This window comes from Astyanax mexicanus, chromosome 19, assembly GCF_023375975.1.
Source record: "Astyanax mexicanus isolate ESR-SI-001 chromosome 19, AstMex3_surface, whole genome shotgun sequence".
NCBI classification, from domain to species: Eukaryota; Metazoa; Chordata; class Actinopteri; order Characiformes; family Acestrorhamphidae; genus Astyanax; species Astyanax mexicanus.
Genome location: NC_064426.1, coordinates 16,967,903 through 16,991,029, shown reverse-complemented (window position 1 = coordinate 16,991,029; position 23,127 = coordinate 16,967,903). Strand labels below are relative to the sequence as shown.

The 23,127-nt window shown below is 36.1% G+C and overlaps 1 protein-coding gene across 1 annotated transcript; it reads right to left on the bottom strand.

The window, feature by feature from the left end:
* Window positions 1–1,373: 1,373 nt before the first annotated feature.
* pyya (peptide YYa) lies at window positions 1,374–20,218 on the bottom strand. The gene is made up of 4 exons (XM_022671994.2): window positions 20,129–20,218; window positions 14,152–14,339; window positions 7,492–7,572; window positions 1,374–1,756 (listed from the first exon to the last, which is right to left on the bottom strand). The coding sequence occupies exons 2-4, from the start codon at window positions 14,337–14,339 to the stop codon at window positions 1,732–1,734; spliced, it is 294 nt and encodes a 97-aa protein (XP_022527715.1). The 5' UTR covers window positions 20,129–20,218; the 3' UTR covers window positions 1,374–1,731.
* Window positions 20,219–23,127: the final 2,909 nt, after the last annotated feature.

Sequence of the window (23,127 nt, the reverse complement as noted above, 5' to 3'; positions counted from 1 at the left end):
GTTTGTCCAAACACCCTTCGGACTGGGTGATACAGGGCATAATTTGCCCCGATAAATCGCTTTTCCCATCGTTATCCAGGCCTAAAGTAGCTCCACTTGCTAGAATCCAGAGAGCCCTGACATTTAAAACGAGGCATTAATAACTTCCCGTAATGCTAGCTTTCAGCTCCATGCACCGCCATATTTGATAATGTCGTAGACATATATATATATATATATATATATATATATATACATATACTCCAGATAGCGTAGCAGCCGGCACCAGGAGGAAGGCTATGTGGCACACGTAAACATGTATATATATGTCTATGACATTATCAATACAAATATGGCGGCTCACGGAGCTAAAACTAGCATTTAGGAAAGTAAACAGTGTTTTTAATAAACTTCTTGTGCACTTTTTAAGTTAATAATGTCTCATTTTAAATGTCAGGGCTCTCTGGATTCTAGCAAGAAGGTGTGAAGCTACTTTGAGCTGGAAAACGGTGGAAAACCGTTTTTTTTATCGGGGCAAATTATGCCCCGTGTCACCCAGTCTGAAGGGTGTTTGGACAAACTGTTAAAGTTTCTGGATCTCGGAATGCTGTGGGAGAGCGGAGGTGGGCTATTCATCAAAAGTAAGTACTTTTTATTATGTTTTACTACACTAAAAGTTCTCCTTTTAGCTCAGGTGTACTTGAGTTCTGCAGCAGGACAATGATCCAAAGCACACCAGCAGGCCCACTTCTGAATGGCTCAAAACAAAACAAAAAACAAAATGAACGGTCTAGAGTGGCTAAACTGTTTATGTTTGAAAATCCTCCAATGTGGTTGATTTAGAACAAGTCTGTAAAGAAGAGTGCACCAAAATGATCCACTGGAAAAAGAAAGAGTCATTGGTCACCAATGCTTGATTATAGTTGTTGCTGCCAGTGGTGATACAACCAAGTTATCAGTTTTAGTGGGAAAATATTTTTTCACACAGGGTCAAGTTGGGTTGGATAGTTTTTTATACTGTTTTTTTTTTATAGTTACTCAGGTTATATTTGTCTGATATTAATGATATGATTTATGTTTGTTAATATTTAAACTATAAATATGATTTAAAAAAAAGCAAACAAAATAAAGAAATTAGTAGCACGGAAAATACTTTCACACTGCACTGTATATTTAACTGGAATTCAGTCAAACTTGTTGTGATTTCATTCCCAGCTCCAACTTCCAAAATTCAAGGTAATTGGAATGCAACGTATTTTCAGTGTTTGTTAGCAAGTTTAGCCTAGCATATGTTGTTGTAAATTAAAGAAACACCTATATCACAGATACAAAACCCGTCTACACTGATCGAATGAATCTCAATCTGAATCACTGATCAATCACCATACTTTGCATTTTTGCAGAACTGTTCATTTAATCTGAGGCTGATGTTTTGGCAGTCACAGCAGTTCAGATGGCACGTCATCAGGTAACATCTTTAATCACAGTCATAAATATGTACAAACAAAAAGAATATATCCTCTGTAAGACACAGTGAAGCACACACACACACACACATATTCTCACAAATATTCCAAGTGTAGTAATAAATTATGTACAGTTTGAGTTAGAGACAGTGGAGGATCTCAGTGTGGATGAGGAACAGCTGGAGAGACAGGTGGAGAGACAGCTGGAGAGACTTTCGGCTGAAATGTGGGTTTTCTGCAGGGTTTCTGTGGAGGCACAGGAGAGCAGAGTGGAAAGGGCTGACCATCACCATGTGAACGAGTCATCATATCTGAAAAAGAAACAACATGACAAATGATTCACTGCGTTTCATTTTTGACTGATTTATATATTAATAACAGCACTAATTTACTGACAACTGAATGAAGAGTAGGTTTTAGTAGATACATTATATTATTATTAACAGGAATGGGAAATACGTGGAATATAATTGATAATTGACAAAAAAAGTGTTTACTGTATGTGTTTTTCTGGAAGATTTGTATTGGACTACAAATATAATACAAATTACTGACAGTAAATAGTTGTACACTCTAAGAAATATAAGTACAGATTTGTACTTAAAAGAGTACAAAGCTTGTCGCTGGGGCTGTACCTTATATTGAGGCACAAAAAAGTACCTTTCAGTGAAAGTCCTTTTTTGTACCCATGGTTTTTGTGGCAGTAAAGATCATAAAGATTATAAACGTTATCATCAACTGAATATGGCTCAAAAACTTGATGATCCAAAATTGTCTGGCTTTCAAATAAAAAATGTGCTATTTAAATATATACTGTTTATTAGTACAGTGATGCAGAATACTGAATGTACCCTTTGGCTGGTTAAATGGTACAAATTTGTACTTATTGCTGTTAGAAATGACTTTGTACTTCAGAGGGAACAAATCTGACCCCGTAAAGACCAATATTGTACCTTTGAGGGTACAATTATAAAGAGTGTACCTTCGAGTACAAAAAAGTACTCATATCGTACCTCTGTTTTTTAGAGTGTACTTATACTGAATTGCATTTCAAAAAATGCTTTTCTCTGTACAGTTTTAATTGAGTTATATTGTAATATATTACCCCCACCTTTATTTAATATAATAAGGTTCTCCTCACTTTTATTTCAGTTACATTGTTTTACAGTACTCATACTGTCAATATAGTACAGTTTCTGCTCTTTGAATTGAGTTAAATTGTGATACAGTACCTTGACATTTACTACATTAGTTCTTTGTTTTTAAATTGGGTTATATTGTGATACTGTATTATACTTATAGTGTAGTACAGTTTCTATTCTTCCAATGGAATTAGATTGTGATATAGTATCTTTACTTTAATATAGAACAGTTCCTGCTCTGTCAGTTTACTTTTTTAGTTGAGTTAGATTATAATAATAATTATAATAAGTTTTTGCTCTTTCGGTTGAGTTAGATTGTGATAGAGTACCTGTGTTTTTGTGACACAGTACCTGTATTTTCACTATAATACAAGTTCTGCTCTTTCAGTTGAGTTAGATTGTAATACAGAACCTGTACTTTCACTATAGTAGAGTTTATGCTCTTTCAGTTGAGTTAGATTGTGATAGAGTATCTGTATTTGTGTAATACAGTACCTGTATTTTCACTAAAATACAGGTTCTGCTCTTTCAGTTGAGTTAGATTGTAATACAGAACCTGTACTTTCACTATAGTACAGTTTCTGCTCTTCCAGTTGAGTTAGATTGTGATAGAGTATCTGTATTTGTGTAATACAGTACCTGTATTTTCACTAAAATACAGGTTCTGCTCTTTCAGTTGAGTTAGATTGTGATACAGTGCCTGTACTTTCACTATATCTGTATTTGTGTAATGCAGTACCTGTATTTCCACTATAATACAAGTTCTGCTCTTTCAGTTGAGTTAGATTGTGATACAGTATCTGTATTTTCACTATAGTACAGTATCTGGTCTTTCAGTTGAGTTAGATTGTGATACAGTACCTGTATTTTCACTATAATACAGGTTCTGCTCTTTCAGTTATTTAAATTGTGATACAGTACATGTAATTTTATTATATTACAGTTTCTCTGCTTTTTTAATTGGGTAAGACTGATATAAAATACATGTACTGTAAGCATATTACAGTTTCCACTCACTTTCAGATAAGTTAGATTGTTATGCAGTATTTGAACTTTCACCAGAGCCCTGTATCTGCTCTTTTAATTGAGTTACATTGTGAAAGAGGTCCTATATTTTCACTATAGTACAGATTCTGCTCTTTCAATTGAGTTAGATTGTGATACAGTACCTTTACTTGCATGGAATAAATTTATCTTCTCTTTTAATTGAGTTACATTGTGATACAATACCCATATTTCCACTATAGTACAGTTTCTGCTCTTTCTGTTAAGTTAGATTGTGATACAGTACCTGTACTTGCATGGAATAAATTTATCTTCTCTTTTAATTGAGTTACATTGTGATTCAGTACCCATATTTTCACTATAGTACAGTGTTTGCTTTGTTTGCTCTACTACAGTACATTTCATTTCTTAAAGTCTTTAGTTGCTTAAACGTGTTTGTGTTCTTTATTTGATTGCATTTTAGCAATGCTATTCTGCTGCTAGTAGGCTTTTTATTTGGGTCTTTGGGGAGCAGTGCAGTTTATCTGCTTCAGATTTACTCCTATTAGATAGAGATTTAAGAATCTAATCTGAGGCTCTCCGTGGATCTGAATGAATAAGGTGTAAGGAATAAAGGCAGCAGTAAAAGGCCATTCAGAAAGCCTTTCTTTTAACCTCTTTGTCTGCAGTTTTTCTCTCCCCCGTGCCACTTCCCGTCGCTGTGAAGGCTAATTAAATCAAGTGTTAAATGTCAGAGCCTCTCAGAGATTCAGCATGCGTCACGTCCTCAAACCCACTGCCGTCCTAACGGGCTCGGGGAGGAGAGGAGCCATCATCCCATCTGTCCCTGCTCTCCTTACAGGTGTGAAAAATTCATCAGCTACTCTCCTCTCAACTTCTCACTCACTCACACACACAATCACACACAGCGAAATGGTTCTGTGCTTTTAGTTCACTTTCCCAAAAACGATCTCATCTCCTGTCAGAGATGGACAACATTTCTGATGCATGAATTTAGGATTAAGAAACTGCATGAAGCACAAACACAAACACTGCTTGAAACTCTATCTGCTGTTCAGTATGAGTTTAGAGGCTTCTGTGTGGTGTTGGCCCTGTCTGTGTCTGTGAGATTGGAACAGTTCATTCATCCATGATATGACAGAAGTGGCAGATAGTAGCCGGGGATTCCATCAGTGTTGTGCACAATTTAAAGATTTCATCAGAAAGAAAGAAAAAAAAATGTGAAATAAGTCCATGTTTCCATTGAATCATGTCATTTGTAGAAACGTTAGATGATTGTCTTTTAGAGTATTTTTATGGCTTTGTTGTTTGCAGTTCAGATGTTCCAGGAAGGCTGAGCAGTGGCTCACATTATAATAGGCTGAATTCCCCCCGCCTCCCCAAGAGCATCCACCACACATCTGGGAGCACAAACACACCAGACAGTTCTGGGAGAGCACAGAGTCATTTTAAGAGCATTTTAAAGTTTCGTATGTCGACAGATAAGCCGCTTAATGTGACTTGTATCATGCTACATTATTCTTAACTCAAAAATGTCTTTTCGTATCTCTTTTTCACATTTTATTAATTAATAAATTTTGCAGTATAGAAAATGTGGTGGATGAAAAACCCTGACATCCAAATGTATTTAGCCCCCCTTTTTTTGGGGTATGTCTCTACCAGCTTTTTGTGCATCTATAGACCGAGATCTTTGCCCCATTCTTCTTCTTTACAAAACAGCTCAAGATCAGTTTTCACAGCAATTTTCATGGCATGTCTTACTACAGAAGCTCAGTGGTATTTAGGTCAATATTTTGACTGGGTAATTCTAACACATGAATATTATTTTATCTAACCCATTCCACTGTAGCTCCGGCTGTACTGTATGTTTAGAGTCATTGTCTTACTGTAAGGTTTACTGTAAATGTTTTGCAGCCTCCAACTGGTTTTGTTCCAGAATTGCCCTGTATTTACCTCCATACATCTTCCCATCAACTCTGACCAGCTTCCTGTCCCAGCTAAAGTAATATATCAATACAGCACAGAGCTGCCACCTCAATGTTGTGGGTGGGGATGGTGTGTTCAGGGTGATGAGGAGTGTCATTTTTCACCACACATAGCGCTTTACATTTAGGGCGAAAAGTTTAACTTTGGTTTAATCTGACCTCAGCACCATCTTCCACATGTTTGCTGTGTCCCCTACATGGCCTGTGGCAAACTACAAACAGCACTTCTTATGTCAACAAATGATTTCTACTTGACACTCTTCTATAAAGGCCAGATTTATACTTATAGGTGTCCTGTGGACAGATTCTCCCATCTGAGCTGTGGATTTCTGCAGCTCCTCCAGAGTGACCATGGGCCTCTATTCTGCTTCTCTGGTCAGTGCTCTCCTTGTTCAATCTGTCAGTTTGGGTGAACGGCCATGATGTGCTAGGTTTGCAGGTGTAGAATACTTTTTCTATTTTTGGATGATGGATTGAACAGTGCTTCTTGGGATGCTCAAAGCTTGGAATATGTTTTTTTAACCTAACCAATGCTTTAAACTTCCCACAGCTTTATCTCTGACCTGTCTGGTGAGTTCCTTAGTCCTCATGATGCTGTTTATTTACTAGTGTTCTCTAACGAACCACTGATGCCTTCACAGAACAGGTGTATTTATACTGCCGTTAATTGCTCAGCAACATTGTAAATGAGGGTCACCCTCAATGTTTTTTCCGAGTAAACAATAAAGGTTGATTGAATTACACACAGTTGGACTGTATTCATGGAGGAAAAATTTTGATTTCAGAGGTGGGGGGGACACAAATGGCTTGTGTAATATTGACCTCAAAGCATTATTGCAGCTAAACTACAATCTAGAAGCTTTCATTTTCATCCTCATTTACAGAACATTATAACATAGCATTACCTTACATAACATTACATAGCCTGATTTTTTGAGTTAAAAAGCAGAAATTGAATTATTTTGACAAGAGAATGGGAGAAATTGAATAAAATATCCATAATTCTATGCAAGTGCGGATCATACATTTTATTTTAAATGAGTGTAACAGAGAACCGGAAAGAAAATCCTATTTTCGTTATAAAAAAATCTAATCTCTGCTCCTCCATTTCCTTCAGTCTCTCCTGCTCTACCTCCTCCAGCATCTCCTCCTGTATCTCTTTCACCATCACCACTGTCTGTCACCTGACAAAAATATATTTGATGCATAATATTGATATTTATATGTGACATATGAACAGTGCGACAGTCATAGATTTTGATGGTACGGTTCTAGTCTGAGGAAAAAACTCAGACATATTTCAAATGGTAAATTAAACCTCTACTAAATATTAAATCTGTCTAGCTGACATGACCCAAGCAGAATAAACACACAACATTTTAAGAACTTACAGCCACGGGCGAACATGGATTCTGGACAATACAGAACAGTTTGAAGCCCATGCGCTGTCTAGAACCAGATGGAGTGACAGCCGGTGCGTCCAATGATACGTTAGCAAGAAACGGCAGAGCCAGTGGATGAGTTTGTGTGCGGTCTAAAGGGAAAATGGATCCACTTGAGCGGTCGTTTTCTGCTGGGTCCTAGCGCTTGATCCGTCTCTATTGAAAAAGTGCAGGGGACATGTCCCCCCCCGTCCCCCAAAATTACGTCCGTGACTGTATTAACTAATTAATTGACGTCTAAAGCCAATTGGTTAGGGGTTTTAGAGTCACAATTTTCAGATTTTTTGATGTGTACAATTAAGTTTGAGGTTGTAAGGTGACAAAATGTTTGAGCTGTTTTGTGTTTTAAATGTATTTTTTCGTTGCTCATTTTTGTTTCATCATCTGTTTGATATTATAGACCCATCTTACAGCTTTAGTAGAGAAATGTGTCATGAAGTTTTTAAAGTTTACATGATGTTACAGGACTCACCTTGACCGCTGGTTGTGCTCATTGCTTTCTCCAAATAGCAGGTCTGCCATCACTCCCTCTGGAGTGGACCTTTTCCCATACCTGAGAGAGAGAGAGAGAGAGAGAGAGAGAGAGAGAGAGAGAGAGAGAGAGAATAAGAGAGAATAAGAGAGTCAGTGAGAATGGAATCATCTGAATGGTACAGTTGGCAGGAACACTGTTTTTTCTCCATACTTTATCTGAAGTCACAGAGAACATGAACCTATAATGAAGCCTCATCTTCACAAATGAAAACTGGACTAGTGTTCCAGTCCAGTGCCTCTAATACAGTTCAGCCTGATGAGCTCTGGCCATGTTGCTGTGGAAGAATCTGGAGGAGAACTGACAGCAATAACACTACAGAGAAGATGGACCTGAGTTAATTAGTCTTGGTTTAGGTTGGGTAGGTGGAATGTGCACTGTTAATTTTTTTTTTTTTTTTACAGGCTTTACCCTATACATTTTACAGTATTTTAACTGTATTTTTTTCTCTCTCAGTTTTCAAATTAATAAAAAAAACTATATAATAAATATATATATATACTATAATATATTTTAAAGTATACACTGAAAAAAATTATGAGTTAAATTTACTTGAGTAAAAAATGTTTCGCAACTTTCTGAATTTGCTGGTATTTACTTAATTTCTGCATATAATATAACCTAATTACATTGACTAAATTTATACAATATTACTCAAATAATTTATGTTACATAATATATTGTAATTCCTGAAATTTTAATATTTTTAGTTAAAACACACATATATATTACACTCTCTCAACACATGGATGGCATGCAATACATTCTTTTTAGTATACTAAAAAGAATGTATTGCATGCCATCCATGTGTTGAGACAGTGAGACTTGGTCTGTTTACAAAATAAATATTTGAGATTATGTAAATATTTGAATGTGTTTTACCTTAAAAAAAAATCAGGAATTTTAATATATATTATTGCTTTCAAACCTCAAGTAATGCTAAGAAAACAAGTTCATATTCATTTAGAAACAACAACAATACTAAAGTTTTTTCTAAGAATAATAATTGGTAGAATAACCCAGATTTTTAATCACAGCTTTCATGTGTCCCAGCATGCTCTCCACCAGTTTTTGGGTGAACTTATGCCACTCCTTATGCCATAAGTTCCCCCAGAGTTGGGTAACACAGCCAAAGCAGAAGGAAGCAAGTTTTCTTCCAGGATAATCTTGTATGCGGCTTGATGTATGCATTATCTGCAAGAGGAAACTGCCCAATTCCAGCCTTGCTGAAGCATCTCCAGATCATCACTGATCCTCCACCAAATTTCACAGTGGGTGCAAGTTCACCTCTGCAGGTCTTCATCTAAACATTTGATGGCCAGGTGTTGAGCAACGCTGAAAAATGGACTCATTAGAGAAGATGATCTTACTCCAGTCCTCTATAGTACAATTCTTATGATCTTTATCAAACTTCAGCCTGGCTCTTCTTTGCTTGTCAGTAAAGAAGATCCTTTTTCTAGTTTAGTTTGAGTCCTGCTTCTAAGAGTTTGTTTTGAACTGTTATTTCCATGCACTTCGCACCAGCTGCCATTTGCCATTCTTTTTATAGGTCACTTGATGTCGTCCTGCGGTTGCTGACTGACATTCAAATAAGTTGACGGTCAATCTCCAGACCTGAACCCCATTGAAAAATCTCTGAATGTAATCATGTAAGATGTACGATGGATGGTCACAAGCCATTAAATAAGGCTGGACTGCTTGATTTTTTGTGCCAGGAGTGGAATAAGCAGTGTGAAAGACTTGTGGAGGAGAGCATGCCAAGACGCATGAAAGCTGTGATTAAAAATCAGGGTAATTCCATCAAATAATAATCTAAACTCTTAAAACATTAGCATTGTTGTTTATAATATGAACTTGTTTTTTTGCATTATTTAAGATTTAAAAGCTCTGTACCTACTACTATTTCTCATTTTCTGCAAAAAAAAATGCTCTAAATGACAATGCTTGTATTTGTAACTTGAATTAAATATTGTCAGTAGTTTATAGAATAAAACCACAATGTTCATTTTACTCAAATATATACATATAAATAGGTAAACTTAAAAACTGATGTTTTTTAAGTTGTCTCTTATTTTTCCACAGAGCTGTATATGTAAGTGAAGAAATGTGGAGTACAGGATCTACAGAGTTAAATCAGCAGCTGAAGTATAGGATTTAGCGGTATCTGGACACTCACCCATAGGAATACATTATATATATTCTTAAATCAAAAAGACATTTATTCGCAGGGTTTCTGTTTTTTTGTCAAGTGGACGTAAAACGCTGCTGTTCTCAGGACAGAGCTCTCTCGCTCGGAGAGCCATGCCATCAGCGTTCTCACTGATAAAGCAATTTTATGCTCAGATTTCTCCTGCCTGCTGCATCAGGCCGTCTGAGGAAAAGCTGATATGGCAGTGGTTTGCGAGGCGGCACCACCGCTGAGTTCCACCTGCGTCCAGCTGAGCATTACAATATGAAGAGACATGCAGTTATCTGCCGGAGTCACGACTGACTGAACGTCCGTGTGCTTCAGAATGATCGGCAGCTGAGTGAACTGATTCACAAGTGTGGACCTTGTCTCTGTGTGTATGTAACATACAGCTCTGGAAAGAAATTAAGAGAGCACTTCAGTTTCTGAATCAGTTTCTCTAATTTTGCTATTTATAGGTTTATGTTTGAGTAAAATGAACATTGTTGTTTTATTCTTTAAACTACGGACAACATTTCTCCCAAAAATCCAAATAAAATATTCTCATTTAGAGCATTTACTTGCAGAAAATGAGAAATGGCTGAAACAACAAAAAAGAGTTCAGGAAATAAATATTTGGTGGAACAACTCCACCAGTTTTCATGCACCTTGGCATGTTCTCCTCCACCAGTCTTACACACTGCTTTTGGATAACTTTATGCCACTCATGGTGCAAAAAAATAAGCAGTTCAGCTTGATGGTTTGATGGCTTGTAATCATCCATCTTCCTCTTGATTATATTCCAGAGGTTTTCAATTAGGCAAAATCCAAAAAACTCATTATTTTTAAGTGGTCAAGTGGTAAAATCATGCAACTACTATTTGCCCAATATGCAAATATAGGTTGCTGGGAGCCAATAGAAAAGTGGTGTAAAAGAAAAGACCATGTAAAAGCCAATATCAGTGTAGTGCTTTGTTTTATTGTTGGATTGTGTCTTTTTTAGAGCTGTGCCAATTACTATCCAATCAGCAATATAAACACACTAAACTCAATATAATATATTGATTCAACTCAAAGATCCCATTTTAATGTTGAAAATAATCCAAAGTATCCAAATAACTCAAATAGTGTACCTTCCCTCTGCAGGCCTCTAGGTTCATATGCGTTTACTGGTGTAAATCTATCTTTAGGAAGAGGTGATCACTATGATGTTAACACTGTACACAAAGTAAAACAAAGTTTAGATGTTTAAAATCAATGCTTCCTCTGATCTACCTTAACCATGCTGCATTGATTAAGGTCGTCTGAATAGTTTTATGTTGTAATCAGTGGACACTAACATTTGGTCTGGTTTTGTGAGATGTGCAACAGGCAATGGGAACATCTGCCACTCATAGCCCCTTTCCACCAATGTAGAACCGGTTCCTTTCTGATTTACACATCTGAAAAGTTTGGTGCATTACCACCCACAAAAATAGGTTCTGGATCCTGAAAAGTGTGTTCCCAGCTGGAACCAAAGAATAGTAGGTTTTACAACATCTATTGGCTATCTATCTAGTTGTACAGAAGCCAGCAGGAGAATTCACACATCAGAATCTGTTCTAAGTTTCCAAAATAAATGGGTTCATATGGAGCAATTGAGCAAAATCATAGTTTATAAATTGATACTTTTCTATACTAAAAGTTGCGCTCATTTCCTCGACACAGAGCAATATCGTTTGTTTCAGCTCTGTAGACATAATTTTTAATGCTTTTAAGCTCCAGATATAATCCTTTTAAACGTGTTCTGGGTGTATCTTAAGCATCAGTAGCAGTAATGCTTGTTAATCTACTGCCTAAAACCTGGTTAGTGTAGAAAAATTAAAATATATAGGTATGTTTCTTTGTCTTTTTAAAAAAATACATTGTTCTACGTCCCAAACTACCTGGAATGTCCTTGCTAAGTCTATAGTTCTTATTATTGTACTTTCTAGGCCGATTAGCTCCATTCAGATCTATTCATTGAGGAGTCACTCACGTGCTCCCTTTAGCAGTTTGCTGTCAGTTTCTGATATAATGCTGGAGATAGGAAGTGATGTATATTTGGTTCCATTTAAACTGATGCAAATACTGGCTGGTTCACTGAAAAGCACCAAAATTTCTTATCAGTCTGAACAGAACCAGCTCCAAAACCAGAGTTCTTTTGGTGTAACTCATTGTCTTCAGCTGGACTCTATATAAATGGTGATGCATAAGTCAGGTGTAGAGTAGATAAGTTCATTCTGCTGAATAGAGTGTATTGTTGCTCTCCGCTTCAAATGTCAGGACCTTTACGGAAATCATAAACGCCTAAATAAAGTCGGAGCTCCCGGGCGATGCTGAAGGGGCCGCGTAAACGGATCTACGAGGGGCATTGGATTGTTTGGGATTGGATTTTGGACCACTCAGGGCTGGATCTGCTGGGGTTTCATACCGAGAAGTAGAGCCATCAGTGCTTTGAGAATAACCTGTAATCATATTTCAGTCTCCAGCTGCAGTCCTGCAAGATTCGTCTGCGTCAGACTGCGCGAGGGAATATAAACGGCTGCAGGAAGAGCGGGAAATGGCCGGCGGTGATGAAGCATGAGGGGGCCACAAGATGCTCATAATCTGTATTAAAATTGGGAATGGGATGGTGTGATCATTTTTTTTTTATTGTTATGAGAATGATGAGTGAGTAATAGGTCAATTACTGGTATTATTAGTATACTGTTAGCGCAAGAATAAAAAAAAAATACTCAAAAAGCTGGAATATTTATATATATTTTTTATGCACTCTGACTGCAGGGATTGCTGCCAGATTTGGTGGACGATGAAATCATGGGCCTCTAAAATCATTTCACTACCTGAGTTATATTGATTTCATTTGAATGGAACTGCTCTTAATACTTTATAAATTAGCCACAAGTTTTAATAAATATGAAATCTAGTATTAAGTAAGCATATGGAGAATAACACCAATTCACTGTAAATAATAAGGGTGGGACAATATGTTGATCTTTAGTATATTTTAGCATTTTGTTTGTTGTTTATATGTTGTCAAATATCAATATTTTTACGAATAAATGAATGAATGAATGAATGAATAAAGTTCAACTTATATAGATAACTTCTTTCTAGAAACCCAATAACGCTTTAGAATTTACACATATTGAACACAACTATTCATACTCAGCACTCATCCCCACACCAGTGAGAAGCAGCAGCCAATAGCGCACAGCGTACTCTCAACCAGAAACAACCCCCATCCACCTGGAGGACTGCATCGGGCACTAGCATTTACCCAGGACAGAGTGCTAATCCATGTCTGGGCACAGTCACACACACCTTTATACACACATAAACTTATATACATACCACACACTTTACACATTACACAATTATTTGGTCAATAATTGCAAGTGCAACAAACTGTATCGTAAAGCAACATGGCTGACAGAAATGTAAAAAGTCCACCAATCTCTGGGGTTCTTGTAAAATGCATGTACAAATATGCATCTGTGCAGGTGGGTAATATTTGTTCTACAGCATCAAAGTTTCTATTTTACTTAATTTAATAGTGAAATATAGATTTTTTTTATTATTATTAATTGGGCTGTTAATGCAATACTTAGAATACTTGTATGAGAACGCTCAAATGTATGCTTTCTACTTAAGTACAGGATTACATTTAAAATAATAATAAAAAAAACTATATCATTTTTTATAAGCCTGAAAAAAGAATTAAACTGTTAGGGGGGGGGGGGGAATCCTGATTCATAATGTCATATTTTATGCATTAAAGGTTTTCCTCCACAGTTTCAAACTGAAGAACCACCAAAAGTTCCTTAAGAAACTTTTTTTATATCCCCCAGCACTAGAGATGTCACAACACAAGGAAGACTGAAGCTGAAGACTTGCACATGCCTCCTCCGATACATGTGAAGTCAGCCACCGCCTCTTTATGAGGTGCTGCTGATGCAGCATTGCTGAGTAACATCACAGCGCTAATGCTTGGAGGAAAGCGCAGCGACGACTCGGTTCGGATACATCAGCTCACAGAAGCCTTGTGCTGATCAACATCACCCTAGGAGTGATCAAGGGAAACAGCGCCAGTGCTCTCTCAGGGCTCCGGCAGCTGATGGCAAGCTGCATGATCAGGATTCAAACCAGCAATCTCCTAATCATAGTGGCAGCGCTTTAGACCACCTTCCAACCAACATCCTGACCAAACCAACACTGCTCTTGTTGCTGAATGCTATTAGTTCCTTACAGCAATGCTCTAAAATGTGGTAGAAAGCTTTGTCTGGACAGTAGAGACTCCAGCACAGTTACTCCAACAAAAGCAGGATAAACTCTGTTTGATCTGATCTGAACTGAACAGGAAAAAGCTCTACCCTTGTTGTTACGACTGTTGTAGGACAGGTTGGGCTCACCTTTGTCTCGTGATGAGGTTGATGTAGTGTCTCAGGGCGGTGTAGTACTTGGCCAGCTCTTCAGGGGGCGCATCGTCTCCTGGGTTTTCTGGTTTTGGGGGATACGCATCCACGATGGTGCCGAGGTATAGGAGTACACACAGCAGCAGGGCGGCGACGACCGTCCACGACTTCAGCATGACCGTCATCTGCTCAGGAGAAGAGGATAGATACGCTGAAACCTCAGCAACATCAGTGATAATGAGTGATGCACTGTTACAGAATAACTGACCTGAGTAGCTGTTCTTTGTGAATAAGCCAAGAAGTGAAGTGAAGTAAGAAATGACTCGTTACATTGATTAAAGTGTTCTACATATAAATATATACAGAATCAGTTAGCACCTTCTCATTCAATTTTTTTATTTATTTTTTTCTACAAGTTAAAGCTGATGTCCGTAAGTTTTTTGATATTTAGGGCCCTCTCTGGTGGGAATGGGTAATTGCACCGAGCATGTGGAAGAATCATTTTAAACTGGGTGGGTGTGATGCGTTCTCCTTTCAGAGCAGATGAATCCAATTCTAGGTTATGTTCAGTCAGAGAGAGAGAGAGAGAGCGCTCAGTCAGACACTTCACTTCAACTACACTTTTTTGTTTTTACTATGGGTGAATGAACTATGGAGCTCTGAGTTTACCCTTCTGAAGTCTCCCATGCTCCACCAGACTTGCGTAAATTTTTTTAGTTCCCTCCCATTAGTTCCCCAAATTTAGCTAGACCAATTATCCCACCCATTCAGCTGCTAGCATTGCTGAATAGCATAGCTTGCCGAGTAGCATCACAGCACACTCGGAGGAAAATGCAGCGACTCGGTTCTGATACATCAGCTCACAGACGGCTAAACACTTTGTTTTTTTTTTTTTACAATAGGTGAATAAGCTACTGAGGTCTGAGTTTCCCCTTCTGAAGTCTCCATTGCTCCACCAGCCGCTCGCATTCAGTAAAAGTAATAAGTTCAGCACAGCTGTTAACTGAAAGCTGAACATTCCAGGTGACTCTACCTTTGACTACTACAGTATTTTTAATGTAAAATTCGAGTTAAATGAATAGTCTATAATAAGAAAGTCCATAATATATAGGTGGAAGTGATGTAGATAATATTGTGTGTTTAAATCGTGCCTGAAATATACATCCATATAACATATAACATTATTAATAGTTAGAAAAATTTAGGTATTAATGTATTATTAAATAAGTATTAAAGTTTATGTAGGAGACACAAAATGTGCCTGCAATTCTATAACAAATAACCCAAATATTGCAAAATATATTTCATAAACTATCATCGAAATGGGTGACAAAGACAAAGTAACACAGCGCCACTAATACAAACCTAAGAGAAAATGAGAAAATGTGCCTATATTAAAATATATATATTTGTACATATTTTACAGTATTAGTAATCTGCAAATGGCAAATTTGACAACATGTAGATGAAAATCATACAATATATCACAATATCAATATATTGTCCCACCCCTATTATTTACAGTCAGTTGGTGTTGTTCTATGTGTGCTTACAAAATAATAAGCTCTGTGATGGAACAGAAAACAGTGGAGTTGGTGGAGATTTCATATTTTTATAAACTGACTTATAAAGAACTAAGAGCAGTTGCATGTAGTATTGCTGTTTACCAAGTTACATCATTTTTTGGGCCACAAAAGATACAGTATAAAGATAAGCTTTAGTGTAATAATAGTAATTCTATTAACATTTTATGTTTTTACTCCTCTGACATGCCTGCTCCAATATATTGCTGTATGAATCTGCTGTTTTTCATCCAGAAAACTGTAATATAAAATCATTTTAAAAAGTGCTGTAGCGGAAAAGCTGTGATTTGGTAATCACAGTCAGTGGACTGAAGCTGCTGTCCATGGTGCTGACTGACCAATGGATGTTTCACCAGTCTAGTGATCAATTCTCCATCCTGCAGAGCTTCAGCTCTAACCCACACTTACACATCTGCTTCCTAGAAAGCTATTCCTAGAAGTTGAATTTTTTCTGAAAATTGCAGGATGTTTTGATAGTTTGTGGATCTAGCACTGATTTCAAGAGCTCTCCCATCGCTAATTTAGATTTGACTGATATTGCATGGATTTAATAGATTAATTAAAAAGTACCCAATTAGATGCTACAGTTCCCAACTTGTTAAAGATTTATAGGAGAAGATTGAGTGCGGTCTAGTTGTCAAAAGAATGTTGTACAAAGTACTAACACAAGGGGTGCCAACTATTGTGGCACACAAGATTTTATTTTAAAGATTTCTTCTTAACCCTTTCAGACCTGAATTATTCCCAAGTGATGGTAAGAATGTTGTTATCTGTAATCCTCACAAAACAAGAATCAGTGATGTATTCTATTGTAAAAGCTAATACAGTACAATTCTAAATGTTATCATATAATATAGATTTTTTTTAAATGTGTGTTGCATTGGAAGCCTGTGTTACTTTTATAACTGTTATTTACCTTTTTACTTCACAAACCATGATTAAACCATGAAATAAACATGACGAAATAAAGTGTTCTAAACTAGATACATTACATTTAAATACAACAATGTCTATTGTGATGGACACAGAGTCTGAAAGGGTTAATGTGTGATTTTTTTCCCCCACCAAATAAAGGCACGTGAATTAAAGCTTATATTTTACTTGTTTTTGCATTGTTGCCCTATATATATATATATATATATATATATATATATATATATATTAAAAAGCATTCTTTTTTTCTTTTGGTGATTTTTTGCAAACAAATATGTATTTCTATTATCCTGCATATATGCACAACATTTTCTACTGTTGTGCAACATTGCTTCAACCTTGTATATTGTCAATACCCAATGCTCCATTTTTGTCGATTTTTAGTTTACTAAATAATTTAAACACAAAAACTGTCCCTTACACTGTATCAACATTTCTTGATAAATGGGACCAATAGAAATTCTTCAAAATGACCTGAAATAAGTTTTTTTTTTTTACATTGACTTCCATTGAAAGTTAAAAAAGTTCTCCTCCCTGTAAAATTGCTGTTTTTTATTGGACACTGACAATATGCTTTTTCTACAATGTTATCACAATGTAATCATCACAGCCTCACCATTAGGTACTATTGTGCATTTTGCTCATACTGTAAAACTAATCTTTAAATCCTTTAATCCTTCTTAATCCATTATCTGACAACAGAACAGATTATATATTTTAAAATACGGTGCATTTTTATGTGAGGACTATGTTGTGGGAGCATCAAAACAATAGGGTGTCACACCATGTTAATCCTACACTGAAATACAGACACTAAAAAGCTGCAGAATGTAAACAAAACCATACAACAATAACAGTAGTAGTAACAGTACAGTATAATAACAGTAATGAGAAAGATAACAAAAGAACAATGGACACAAACAAATGTGCTACAAAGGGTTCTGTGAGTATATATATATTTAACCCTCCTGTTATGTTACGGGTCAAACTGACCAGTTATAAAGTTTAGAGATCTAGGGAAAAAAAAAGGATTTTTTTATGACGAAAATTCTTCTGCTTGTCTTAATCAGTGTAATCAACATATAATATGTAAATGGTTCATCTCACATATTTGCAACCACCCCCTACAAAAACTAAACTAAAAGAAAATTGCAATGTTGTGTTTTAATGTTTAATGTAAAACTATGGTGTTTTATATGTTGGTCTTTCAAAAGTAATAAAGTAGTGAAACATTAAAATAAGTTTGAACATGTATTTTTTTGTGAAAAACAAGTGAATTATCCTAATTGAACCATTATCTGTTTAAGGTAAGCAACACTATTGCACTAAATATTGATGGAATAATTAGCAATGGAGTTAGTAATGAAATATTCACATTGCTTGTTAGATTTTTTTTTTTTTTGTTTTAGATATATTTTGGATAAATAAACATACACTGGGTTAAACTGACCTGGGAACACCATTGCTGTTCCTGACAAATGAACATAATAGGAGGGTTAACGGTTCTTCCCTCTCATTCACGCATCTAACAAACACACAATGTTCTACAACCAAACCAGATAAAGATGCTATAGAAATGCTTCTTTAATTGATGCCACTAAAAACACCTTTAACAAAGTAGATAAGACTCTTTGATTACAGATTTTTTTTTGACTGGCTACCTATATAAAGTCTTTATGACACATTCGTAAGCATTAAATAATGCATTTATAAAGCAATATTTGGAAATATTTATGACTAGCTTATGCTATTACTCACAACATGATATCACACCTCAGTCCTATGAATGATTTTGAGTGGTAATGTATTTTACATTCATATCACATTCTGTCATTAAGCAGATTTCTGTAGACATGTGTGAAAAATTATTATTCATGCCTTAAATAACTTTTTCAGTTTAGTTTTTTACATTAATAATAAACCATATAATTACAGTAAGCTTGTGATTTTTTTTTTTTTTTTTACAAATTAATAATAACATAGACAAACTAACATAAATGTAACAGTTTTAAACAGTAAACAGTTTTACTTTACACACTGCAGTTAATCCTGGTTCTTAAGTAGCATCACTCAAAGCCTCAGCATTCTGAGCTTTTTAAATTGTCATTTAAAAAATGTGCAATTGAATACCTGAATAATGGAATGCTTAATAATAGAGAACATATTGCAAAAATACATGTAAAATTGTATTTTTATGAGTCACTTTTTAAGGCTTTTGGGAGGCAGATTTAAGACATTTTTAAGGACTTTTCCCTTTAGGGAACCCTTTTAAATGTCCTTCAACCCCAAACATCTCTGTTACAAACATACAAACTTATTTTTTAATGGAACCAAAGTGGCCCTTTTATAGCATTAATTAAACAAGCATTCTGAGCACCTTAAAAAAGTGTCAACAGTGTAATGCAGAACAGCATGCATCACTGATACTGATAAAATATAGTTATATTGCTCACCTGTAGATCAAAGTAAAGGTAAAAACAGATCACTGATAGGGAGCCTGTAAATATGAACTGCAGACAGTACAGTCTGTCATTTGGTTGCTGTCTAGCAGGTGTGTTTTGATTGGATTGGGGCTGTTTGTACTCAGATAATTACTTTTAAGCTATTCGTTTTTGGAAAATTAAGTAAAACAAATGATTTAAGTTATTTGAGCCCTTTAAACTAATATGTCAAAAGAATACTTTAAATATCAACTATTATACTAAGTGCAGTCATGAAGAAGTCTAATAAAAAAGTGCATAATTTATTTACTTTAGATGTTTTTGTGCTCTTTCTTTAAGAAAATATTAGATTTCTCCTATAAGTAATTTTAAATAATATATAAATAACATAAATAAATAAATTAATAAAAAAAAAAAAAACATTAAATGCCATTAAACCTTGTTTGAACTGCTTGAATTTTTTGCACCAGGAGTAAAGGCATAAAGTTATCCAAAAGCAGTGTGTAAGACTGGTGGAGAAGAACATGCCAAGATGCATGAAAACCGTGATTAAAAAACAGGGTTATTCCACCAAATATTGATGTCTGAACTCTTAAAATTTCATGAATATGATCTTGTATTTGTTTTGTTTTTTTCATTATTTGAGGTCTGAAAGCTCAGCGTCTTTTTTTTGTTATTTCTGACATTTCTCATTTTCTGAAAATAAATGCTCTAAATGAATATATATTTATTTGGAATTTGAGAGAAATGTTGTCTGTAGTTTATAGAATGAAACAAAAATTTTCATTTTACTTAAATATATACCTATAAATAGCAAAATCAGAGAAACTGATTCAGAAACTAAAGAGATCTCCTATATATATACAAAGAGCTAAATAGTCAAAAACTATATACTTCCCAGTTCCTTCACTTTAAATCATACTTAAATCATCACTTTCACAAGACTAGTAGGTTGTAAAAGTTTTATAGTATTAAATACAGAAAGAGAAAAACTGGTTTGAGCTGGTCAGAACTTACTGTGAGAGGAGAGGAGGAGAACAGGTGGACTGGATGAAGCTTCTGCTGCTACTGGAACTTCAGCTGCTTCTCTTTCAATACGTCTGATTTCCACCTGAAGCTCCAGCCATTTATATAGACCATCACACACACAGAGAGAGAGAGAGAGAGAGAGAGAGAGAGAGAGAGAAAGAGAGAGAAAGAGAGAGAGATAGGAAAAAAGAGAAATGGGAGGGGGTTACAGACACACCAACTCCCAGTTCGTCATCAGATAATTATTATTACACCCACAGCTCACACAACTCAATCCTTTATCACTTTCTTTCTGCAACTGCAATTACCTGGCATATAATTCTGTATTTTTCTCTTTATAAAATTAATAGTTTAACAATGGTTATATATTACATTGACATAAAAAATAATATAAAAAGTTGTATAAGAGCTAATCTATTTAGACACTTTTCAATTTCCAGGTTTTATACTATACAAATATCAAAAATTATGTTTTTTCCCTGATATTCACCCTAGAAATGAGCAGCAGGTTCAGCTGCAGTGAGTGATAATCAGCAGCAGAGGGCGGCGCACACAAAGCCCCTCTATCAGCACTGATCCAATCACAGCTGCTGCCTGTCTGATAGAGCCTGAAATCAACAGATTATTAATGTGCAACAGATTTATTATAAACTCTACAAATTACAGCACTGCTGTAATTTGCTGTAGAGTAGGAGTAAATGAGCTGTAAAATCAGTGAAAGGATTTAATCAAAAACTAAATTAACTCATTAACTGAAATAATTAAAAGACAGATACTTCTATAAAACAATATAGTGTGAGTTATACTGTGTATATTCTTTATACTTAATTCTGCTTTACATTTTATAAATTGAGTTTTATACAAATTCATAAATTCACTGTTCGTTTCATTATTTTAAAATGTTCTGCATTCTTGATTAATACTAAATTACTCAATCAAAATACTAACCAAACTATCAAGAAAAACATATGGAATTATTAATTATTGAGAGCATTAGTTAATAAAGTGGCCATTGAGAGGAAGCACAAGGTTGTCAGTGTTTCTAATAAAGTGGCCAGTGAGTGGAAGCACAAGGTGGTTGGTGTTTCTAATAAAATGGCCATGGAAAGGAAGCACAAGGTTGTAGGTGTTTCTAATAAAGTGGCCATTGAGAGGAAGCACAAGGTTGTCAGTGTTTCTAATAAAGTGGCCATTGAGAGGAAACACACGGTTGTAGGTGTTTCTAATAAAGTGGCCAGTGAGTGGAAGCACACGGTGGTTGGTGTTTTTAATAAAGTGGCCACTGAGAGGAAGCACAAGGTGGTCGGTGTTTCTAATAAAGTGGCCAGTGAGTGGAAGCACAAGGTGGTTGGTGTTTCTAATAAAGTGGCCATTGAAAGGAAGCACAAGGTTGTAGGTGTTTCTAATAAAGTGGCCACTGAGAGGAAGCACAAGGTGGTCGGTGTTTCTAATAAAGTGGCCAGTGAGTGGAAGCACAAGGTGGTTGGTGTTTCTAATAAAGTGGCCATTGAAAGGAAACACACGGTTGTAGGTGTTTCTAATAAAGTGGCCAGTGAGTGGAAGCACACGGTGGTCTGTGTTTCTAATAAAGTGGCCACTGAGAGGAAGCACAAGGTGGTCGGTGTTTCTAATAAAGTGGCCAGTGAGTGGAAGCACAAGGTGGTTGGTGTTTCTAATAAAGTGGCCATTGAAAGGAAGCACAAGGTTGTAGGTGTTTCTAATAAAGTGGCCACTGAGAGGAAGCACAAGGTGGTCGGTGTTTCTAATAAAGTGGCCAGTGAGTGGAAGCACAAGGTGGTTGGTGTTTCTAATAAAGTGGCCATTGAAAGGAAGCACAAGGTTGTAGGTGTTTCTAATAAAGTGGCCACTGAGAGGAAGTACAAAATTGTAGGTGTTTCTAATAAAGTGGCCATTGAGAGAAAGCACAAGGTGGTTGGTGTTTCTAATAAAGTGGCCACTGAGAGGAAGCACAAGGTTGTCGGTGTTTCTAATAAAGTGGCCATTGAGAGAAAGCACAAGGTGGTCTGTGTTTCTAATAAAGTGGCCATTGAGAGGAAGCACAAGGTTGTAGGTGTTTCTAATAAAGTGGCCACTGAGAGGAAGTACAAAATTGTAGGTGTTTCTAATAAAGTGGCCATTGAGAGAAAGCACAAGGTGGTTGGTGTTTCTAATAAAGTGGCCACTGAGAGGAAGCACAAGGTTGTCGGTGTTTCTAATAAAGTGGCCATTGAGAGAAAGCACAAGGTTGTAGGTGTTTCTAATAAAGTGGCCACTGAGAGGAAGTACAAAATTGTAGGTGTTTCTAATAAAGTGGTTATTTGAGAAGAAGCACAAGGTGGTCAGTGTTTCTAATAAAGTGGCCATTGAGAGGAAGCACAAGGTTGTAGGTGTTTCTAATAAAGTGGCCACTGAGAGGAAGTACAAAATTGTAGGTGTTTCTAATAAAGTGGCCATTGAGAGAAAGCACAAGGTGGTCTGTGTTTCTAATAAAGTGGCCACTGAGAGGAAGCACAAGGTGGTCGGTGTTTCTAATAAATTGGCCACTGAGAGAAAGCACAAGGTTGTCTGTGTTTCTAATAAAGTGGCCATTGAGAGAAAGCACAAGGTGGTCAGTGTTTCTAATAAAGTGGCCATGGAGAGGAAGCACAAGGTTGTAGGTGTTTCTAATAAAGTGGCCATTGAGAGGAAGCACAAGGTGGTCAGTGTTTCTAATAAAGTGGCCACTGAGAGGAAGTACAAAATTGTAGGTGTTTCTAATAAAGTGGCCATTGAGAGAAAGCACAAGGTTGTAGGTGTTTCTAATAAAGTGGCCAGTGAGAGGAAGTGCAAGATTGTAGGTGTTTCTAATAAAGTGGCCATTGAGAGGAAGAAAAAGGTTGTCAGTGTTTCTAATAAAGTGGCCACTGAGAGGAAGCACAAGGTGGTCGGTGTTTCTAATAAATTGGCCACTGAGAGAAAGCACAAGGTTGTCGGTGTTTCTAATAAAG

Bases quoted from the DNA above. Each gene is read 5' to 3' on its own strand.
- pyya (XM_022671994.2), bottom strand. From the start codon at position 14,339: ATGACGGTCATGCTGAAGTCGTGGACGGTCGTCGCCGCCCTGCTGCTG. The intron at 7,573-14,151 runs GTGAGCCCAACC...TCTCTCTCTCAG, and splicing joins AACCTCATCACGAGACAAAG to GTATGGGAAAAGGTCCACTC. The intron at 1,757-7,491 runs GTGAGTCCTGTA...TTTCTTTTTCAG, and splicing joins GAGCACAACCAGCGGTCAAG to ATATGATGACTCGTTCACAT.